This window comes from Syngnathoides biaculeatus, chromosome 7 (assembly GCF_019802595.1).
Source record: "Syngnathoides biaculeatus isolate LvHL_M chromosome 7, ASM1980259v1, whole genome shotgun sequence".
Classification (NCBI taxonomy): Eukaryota; Metazoa; Chordata; class Actinopteri; order Syngnathiformes; family Syngnathidae; genus Syngnathoides; species Syngnathoides biaculeatus.
Window position 1 is genome coordinate 8913795 of NC_084646.1, and position 8918 is coordinate 8922712.

Consider the following 8918-nt stretch of genomic DNA (forward strand, 5'->3'; position numbering starts at 1 on the left):
TAAAATGGTTTTTTTCCCCCCCTGTCAGCTGTTCCATTGATTGACACCTTCTTTCCAAGAAGCGTTTTAACTCTTTCTGACCTCCCTTGAAAACAGTATCGTATTTCCCGACACTAACCCTGTTTAAAAAAAAAAATGAACAGCATGTTAAAGCAATTACGCCGAAGAAGCAAACGTCATCGCGTGAGAGGTCAAAGTAAAACAAAAACAAAAAACAACCAAAAAAAAAAAAAAAAACGGGCCAACGGCGGTAGCAACATACCTCGAGCGAGGCCAGACACCGCGGGGGGAATTCTGACATTTACGGGCATGTTTTTGGGACCGACAGCAGCCGCGCGACGGCCGCAGGGACATGCATCATTTAGAGCGAGGCCAAATCACACACGAGATCGACTTACACTTGTGGGGCAGAATGTTTCCAGCGGACGGGGAGAGTCCAATTTGAAGCAGAACGCGGTCGCAAACGCATTGCTGACGGTCACAAGAAAAAAGCCCCAAAACATATTTCCATCAGCACGCATCCCAAAAAGCACTTTTGATGATTTGTCATTCTGTCTTGATTTATACGGCGAGGAATCTTTTAACACAACGGTCGTGGTATTTGGATGCGTTTACATAACGTGCCCGTCGGGCGACAAGCCATCAAATCTTGCGACAGCTCATTCGAGCGTTGAATGTCACGGAGGGCCGCGGAGAGAAAAATGGAAGATGCCCTTTCACCTTTTTGTTTATGAAACGTCCCGACGCCACTGTGACCATCAGGTGTGCCAAGGGAAATCATCCAATTTCAGATAATTGGGCCAAAAATGACGGACCACCAAAAGGGACATTGAAAAAAAACAAAAACTAACTTGTTTCTCATTGTAATGAGTAAGTTACTCATTGTAATGAGTAACTTTACAATGACAAAGTTACTCATTCTAATGAGTAACTTACTCATTACAATGAGAAAGTGTTGAAAAACCTATGGGTCGTAGCTTATTTGCCTGCTAGCGGTAGCTTCCTGCATTCAGGTAGTAACTTACTCATTGTAATGAGTAACCTTACAACGAGTAACTTACTCATTGTTATGAGTAACTTTACAATGAGTACATAACTCATTGTAATGAGTAAAATACTCAGAGAAAGTGTCAAAAAAAACAACTACATATGGATCGTAGCTTATTTACCCGCTAGCGGTAGCTTCCTGCATTCAGGTAGTAACTTACTCATTGTAATGAGTAACTTTACAATGAGGAACTTACTCATTGCAATGAGAAAGTGTCGAAAAACGGCTACCTATGGGTCGTACCTTATTTACCTGCTAGCGGTAGCTTCCTGCGTTCAGGTCGTCATAGGAAAATTACTTGCTAGCGGTAGCATCCTGCGTTCAGGTTATCATAGCTTATTTACCTGCTAGCGGTAGCTTCCTGCGTTCAGGTAGCCTCTCAACTACAACTTGCTTTGAGCACATCAGCTGAGAGAATGGCGACAGAAGAAGACTTGGTCTCTCTCCTCAAAACAAGGAATAGACCAGACAGTGTCATCAATAAACTCAAAGATATGAAATAAGGGTCTTTTATACTTGCACATATGCAAAGGACTAGTTACTCATTACAATGAGAAACTTTCTCATTACAATGAGAAACCCAAAATACCTTTCGGGGCTCCGTAAAAAACGACTCAGTTACTCTATTCTTCTTAGAGCATTGCTAAGGTATCAAATTGGAACTTGGTATCGGTAGTTACTCAAAAAGTGAATCGGACTAAGGCGCACAAAAAAAAAAAAATGATTGGGACATCTTTAATTAATGCAAACGGCTGCCAGTAGGCGACACACTTATGGAATGACAAATATTGTCAAATTATGCGGCGGTAAATCATCTCATCATTGTTGTGCCTGCTAACGTATCCCCACAAGTTTAATTTAATGAACGTAATTCAATGTAATTACCTGTGTATCCACCTGTTGATATTCATACAATCGAGTCGAGCAAGCATGGCACGCACACACTGAGTCAGTAAATTTGTGAGCACATCATTGCTACATTATATCAATTTTTGTGATTTTTATGGTGGCGTGCCGTGAGATTTTCTGATGTAAAATGTGTGCCTTGGCGCAGGAGAGGGTGGGAAAAAGCCCAGTTGTAAAAGCAGTCCAATGTAGGTCAAACTGTCCTTGTACGGAGGACTGCAACTCGCAACCTTACCACATACGTCACGTATCGTCAAAGGATGAGTCCACATATCGTCGTACTGAGTGATAAACATTTTTTTACGACGGCAATCGCGCGTGCGACCCAGACACCGATTCAATCGACCTCCTTTCCTAGCGGGGAAAATGAGACCGCTGCATTATGTCAGTGTTTCCCCAACCTTTGGGCCAAGATGCGGATTTGACGTTGGAAAAATTCCGATGGCGCGCCACCAAACAAAAGTGTCACATTAAGCGCGGAGTGTAGGCTGAAATAACCATGATCTTGTCTCAATTTACCCTTGAGATCTACTGACTCAGACATCTGGTCTTCTTTAGCGGAGCGCAAAACTAATAGAATTTAAGATCGACAAAGGCACCGACGGATCTTGACGCAACTCAAAACTAGTTTTCATTTCAGGTATGATCCGGTCAGACGGAAGATCGTCAACATTTGACGGCTCGGGCTTTGCAGTTTATGTAAGCGTGTCACTCCCCGGCTAGCGGCTCGCCAATTGGCACCGAAGGACCGGAGCCACAAGCCAAATTGCTTCCTGGCAAGAGGTTTTTCTGTCTCTAAAACCGGTTTAGCTCTTCAGATACTTTCCCCGACTTGACGCGAAAAGGCTCCCCCGACTCCAAGAGTTCGGTGTTTTTTGGGGTTTTTTTTTTTTTTTTTGATCAGCGGCGGTCGTTTGCGACGTCTGCCGCGCGGTCCGTCGAGGACAGATCCGGTTTCCAGAAACTCGACGTGGACGGCGTAAAATTGCACAACGTGTCGGTCGTAAAGCCTCTCAAACCGGTGCGGAAATTCTTGCCAGGCGGCGCTTATGCAACGCTGCTCGGATGTCAAATGGCGAGCCGTGGTAAAAAAATTCGGTTTCGGGAACTGAAAAGCCGATCGGGATTGTACACAACGAGATGTTACGCTTGTACATTCTCCAGCTGTACAGCAACAGTAAAACAGCGCAATCGCTCTTTGGGGTGCCTCTCAGATCCAGACAGGCCTCTGCAACACAAGCAGAACCAGACTGAGGAATTCAGTGCGCAGCATGTGATTAGCCGCCGCGCGCCAATCGCAGTCACCTTGAGTTTTAATAGCCTGTCCAAGTCTGTCGAAATGTCACTCATCCAGAAGTCGAACGAGCAGATATTGCTTATCGCAGCAACTTCGCGGCAAGATACCGCCCAGTCCAAATAAATATTTTCGGGAGGGAAAATATTTTTTCTGCGTCGCTATCCTAAATGTGAATTCAAACTCCCCCCCCCCGTCCCCGTCCCCGTCCCCGCAGACGCTCTCCGTCCAACCCGTAGATAATTGTAGAACGGAATCTTAGCGCGCAGTCGACAGGGGAGAGGGCACCTTGACACATACCGACTTTCGCCGTGAACTCCGTCAAGGTCGCGCACCGGACAGATAGCGGCTGCGCGGCGCCCCGGCCCGAAGCGTTCTTGGAGAGCGCGGCGTGGCGTGACCTTTCACCTTCACGCCACCCCCCAACACCCCACTCGGGCCTTTTGTTCCCCGTCAGCGCCGCCAACTACTTTCCACGTAGCACAATGCACAGTCGAAGTGTCAACTTAAAATTATCGCTATTTTATTCCCAAGAATTGCCATTTTTTACAAGCCGCTGTAAAATTATGCGCAATACTTTGAACGTAGACTTCCCGCTTAAATACCGGGACATGAAAATTCAATCAAACTAAATGTCTAAGTAGCTAAATAAAAATTTTACCTCAAAATATTTTAACAAAGTTCTGAAAAATAAAATGCATATCTGTTGTACTTAAAATAAAAATGAAATATAAATGACCTGGATTTTAAAATTGCATACACACACAAAACAACAAAAACTAAGCGTGACGCCATCCCAGATTTTCCCAAATCATCAGATTAACTTTTTCTTTGGCTTTCGTGAACTTTTTGAACACAAAACGTTGGCATATTGCATTAATTTTTAAAGTTTTTTCCCCCCTTTGCAACATAAAATATTTTTTTTAATTGAATTTTAAGTTCAAAACTATTTACCAGGATTAAATTAAGAAAATTGAATTCAGAATGTTAGAGGGATGAACCTTTGAAAATGATTTTTTTTAAATGTATTGTTTTTATGCTTTAATACAAACAGTGATAGTATGTTAAAAATATTGAATATTTTTAGAATCAGATTTTGAAAGATTATTACATCGATTCATCATTTTGAAATTTATTTTTGCCCTATTAGACAACAAAATATTCATGTGATGTGCAGGTAATATTGTTGCCAACGTTCCACAATAGAAAAATAAAAATGAAAAAAATCTGTGACCGAGTGTGTGTGTGTGTGTGTCTTTAAAAGGCGGGGCCAAGCCCGGTGAGTGACGTGGGAGGCAGCAAAACGAGTTTGTCAATGTATCGTTTCACTGCTAAGTGGTACTTACATTATTTTTACACGAAGCCTGTTAAAATACATGTATATTAAATATATACAAAACATACTTAATACATGTCCTCTACAGCTTCTAAAGGTTTTTCCATTGCGGACCGTTAGATCCTGGAATTGGTTAATCCGATCTACAATATTTCCCATGGGGAAAAAAATGGTTTTGAGATATGAATAAACGTGAGGTATATCAGCACCTTGGAAAATTATTGACCAACAACAGTATGCGACCGTATGTATGATTTAGTTTCTGAGAAAAACACGGGAATACGCAGTAATGCAATTTGTCGACGACGCAAATCGGGACGATTCCGCTTCGCCGGAGGTCTGCGCCACTCGGTGGCGGCGGATCTCGCTCGCGGCTGTACATCCCAACAACTTATCGAGAGGTGGACCGCACGTTCGAAAAAATATCTAAACGTCCGAGCGACGTTCCCTCCGGTTGGTGTCAGCAACCCGAGCCGGCAGAGGAAACGGAGCTTAACGCCGGCCTGCTGTGCCGCGAGTCGAAATGTGGGCTCGCTGTGCCCATATCCGGCTTTGCCGCGGCGGTGCTCGGCACACGTAACCACGGCAGGGGGCGCCTTACGTATCGCGGGTTGCGGCGTACGCTAAAACGTCGCTGATAAAGCAGTGCCGAAAATAGCACCCCAAAAAAATATGACGCAAGTTACCGACAACTAATTCTAAAGATATATGAATATACAGTACAACAAGCCGTCATCCACAAACACTTATCCAGAAAAATGATCGACTTTTAGATGACTCGATTTTGACTCGACTTCCTTGACACCGATTACTACTTTCACGCGAAGCCGGGATTCGGCACCATCCGGTGACATTTTAGGACAGCGCAAAAATGCAAATAGGTGAGTTTTGCAGCAAACGGCTGCATTTTTATTTTGGGTTTATTTTATCGAAAAGCTGCAATTTCTCGTGTTTGCGCATCGAGGTCCGGTGGTTACGCTTGACTTGAAGTGGTCGTCGGTTCAAAGATGAGCACCCCCCCCCCCACCCCACCTCGAGAAATGTGATTGCAACAGACTACAAAAGCGCGCATGGCAGTAATCCTCAATGACAGAACTGGGTCAATGGATGGAACACCTCCTAGCCCCCCCCCCCCCCCAATACATAACATACTGTCCACCGTACTGCTGAAAACAACACACTTGACAATAGGGGTGGGGGGGGACATTTGTTTAACACAAGTCTATGGAAACAATTATAGTGCTGTACAGCTCTAACTGATTATTATTATTATTATTATTTTTGAATCATGTCGGCGGTCAAGTGGAAATGCAAATGAAATATTGTGCATGGAGAGGGGGGGCATAGAGGGGACGGAAATGAGTCGAGATTGGACCCAAAGTGCTCGCGCCAAGTGTGTCTTCTCGAGGCTTGCATCAACTCGCTCGACCGACCCCCCCCCCCCCCATTCGCTCTCCTGCTCTTACATAACCACAAAGCAAGGCGACAACTCGAAAAATAGCACCGGCCACCGTACAAACTCGCGAAATAGTCCTCAAATGATATCAATTTTATGCACACCGTCCATTTTCTTCATTTATTATCATTATTTTTACGGTGCGTTTAAGATCCCCCCCCACAGACACACACACACACACACACGCGCGCGCACGCACACACTCGCACAAAGTGCGAAAGTCGAACAATTTGAAGTCCGTCACAAAAGTGTCGTTCGAACGCCGGAGTTACTCACCTCTCATGTCGGCGGTTTGAGTTCAGCCAACTCTTCGAGTCATGCAACTCCTCGTGGTGGTGGTGGTGGTGGTGGGGGGGGGGGTGTTAAGACAAAATTAAAAAATATTTATTTATATTTTTTTTCTTTAAATTAAAAAAAAAAGGAAACGCGAACTGACTTGACTCCTCATATGGCTCGTGCAGCCTTTCGCGGTCAAAAAAATACCAAATTAAAAAGAAAAAAGCGCTTCCGCGATGGCTAGTAAAGAAGTTTTTTTTTTTTTTAATTATTATTAATTTTACGCGGTCCTCGTTCTCCCGTGGGTGCGTGGGCCACCGTGTCGTGCTCGGACAGAAGCTTGTGGAGCCACACTCTCGCGTGGTCTTTTTTTTTTTTTTTTTTTGCAAGCTCCTTCCTTCCTTCCTTCCTTCCTTCCTTCCTCCCTTCCTCCCTTCCTCGCCTGCGACTGGCTGTCGGGTAACCTACTTTCTCGACGACGCGTGAACTACACATGATCGTCACGCAGCCCCGCCGGCACGGCGTGCTTGCCCGCGTGCCCGATTTGTCAACGCAGGCGCGCGCGTGGGTGCACGTGCACGCGCCCGCTCGCTCGCTCTGTCACGCGTGCGTGAGAAACTGTGGCAGTGTGTCAGCTCGCGCCGACGGCCACGCGGCGTGGGAACTATTACAATGTTCATTCAACCGTCCGGAAGTAAAAGTATTTTACATCACTGTACTTTGTTTTTCGCGTATCCGTACTCGAGTATTTGTGTTTCTGGGTACTCCCATTCATGAGGTGGCAAAAGTACTCGCACCTTTTAAGTGAAGTAGTACTGCGGATAGAAAGATGGATCGGAACGTGTACCGCAGTCTATTTTGGACGGCAAAGTCCGCAGTCGTGTACTTCTAAGTACAGCGTGTGCCTCCTTTTGTCAGCTCATCCATTTTAAACAATGCAAGGTTATGTAACTTGATTGCAGTACACGAAGTGGAGGCCTACGCGAATGAGGTGTGTACAGTAAAAACGCGCGTATTGCATAAAGAGCCATACAGTACTTCACAAATCATACATGAAACTACGTGTGACGCAAGCGGTGTGTATAATGTGTACGGTTTGACATGAACAGTGGGCATCACTTTGGGATAGTACTTGACACGGAAAACACACTTGCGTCGTAAATTTCGAGTTGAGTTATGATTTTATACTTCATGTTGTTAATGTAAGGCTCTTCTTAAATATTATAACATTTATAGGAAGAACACACATGGAAGATGATTCTACATTCGGAATGCTACAAGGCACACATTTATAGAGGTTTGTGTTGCTTTTGCATTCCATCCGTCCATTTTCCTTGCCGCTTATCCTCACAAGGGTCGCGGGGATTGCTGGAGCCTGGAGTAGGCGGGGTACACCCTGAACTGGTTGCCAGCACTGATTCTGCGGCACTCACAATCACACCCAGGGGCAATTTATCCATCCGTCAATTTTCTTAACCGCTTATCCTCACAAGGGTTGTAGGGAATGCTGGAGCCTATCCCAGCTGTCAGCAGGGAGTAGGCGGGGTACACCCTGAACTGGTTGCCTGCACCGATTCAGCGGTACTCACAATCACACCTCGGGGCAATTTATTCATCCATCCATCCATCCATTTTCTTAGCCGCTTATCCTCACTCGGGTCGCAGGGAGTGCTGGAGCCTAACCCAGCTGTCAACGGCCAGGAGGCGGGGTACACCCTGAACTGGTTGCCAGCACTGATTCTGCGGCACTCACAATCACACCCAGGGGCAATTTATCCATTCATCCATTTTCTTTCCGCTTATCCTCACGGTGATGAGATCACAGGTGTCAAACTCAAGGCCCGGGGACAGATCTGGTTGGCCCTTCGAAGCCAAATTTAGAGTTTTCATTTCCATATTTCTTGTAAAAATCCGTCCGTCGTGCCCTCTGTCTTATAGGTTGTTTTTATTCAGGCGTGGCGATTTTTTAAAAATATAATTTAGATTACAGGTGGCAAACTCAAGACCCGGGGGCCAGCTCCGGTCCGCCAAATAATTTTATGTGGCCCGCAAAGGCAAATTTCCATGTTTCTTGTAAAAATCCATCCATCCAACCATTTTCTTTGCCGCTTATCCTCACGAGGGTTGCGGGGAGTGCCGAAGCCTATCCCAGCTTCCTCAGAACCGTGAGGCCAACGCTGTACTAGCTGCTCCACCGTGCCGCCTGTTTTTATATTGTGTATATAAAATGAAAATAACGGTCTCCGACGCAAACAGGAGGGCCACAAAAAAGATTGTGAATGTCTTAACACTTTGTGCCTCATGGTTAATTCATTGCAGTTCCATCTAGTTGACCTGCGGGGGCAGTATACAAGCTTCATAAATAAGTGACTCAGTAAGGTGCAGCCATAAAAGTATTTTTTTTTTGTAAAGGATAAATAATACATGCCTGTAAGGATTGTGAAATCGTCTGTCTACGTGTGTTCCTGCACCATTTATTTAGAATATCCATGACCACGTAGATCACAGGTGTCAAACTCACTGCCCGGGGGCCAGATCCGGCCGCCAGAGGATTTTACGTGGCCCATTTGTGTCAACGTCCATGATTCTTTGTGAGGATTTT

At 45.2% G+C, this 8918-nt stretch overlaps 1 protein-coding gene across 2 annotated transcripts in view; it reads right to left on the reverse strand.

Moving 5' to 3' along the window:
- Positions 1–8918, reverse strand: part of rorca (RAR-related orphan receptor C a) — a 59150-nt gene that overhangs the window by 14974 nt on the left and 35258 nt on the right. The window contains exon 5 of one of the 2 annotated variants that reach the window (XM_061826352.1): positions 6317–6366. The exons of the other annotated variant lie outside the window; for it this stretch is intronic. Within the exon in view, the coding sequence (XP_061682336.1) occupies positions 6317–6323 (7 nt within the window). The 5' untranslated portion in view covers positions 6324–6366. The remainder of the gene's footprint in view (positions 1–6316; positions 6367–8918) is intronic. 2 annotated transcript variants of the gene reach the window in all.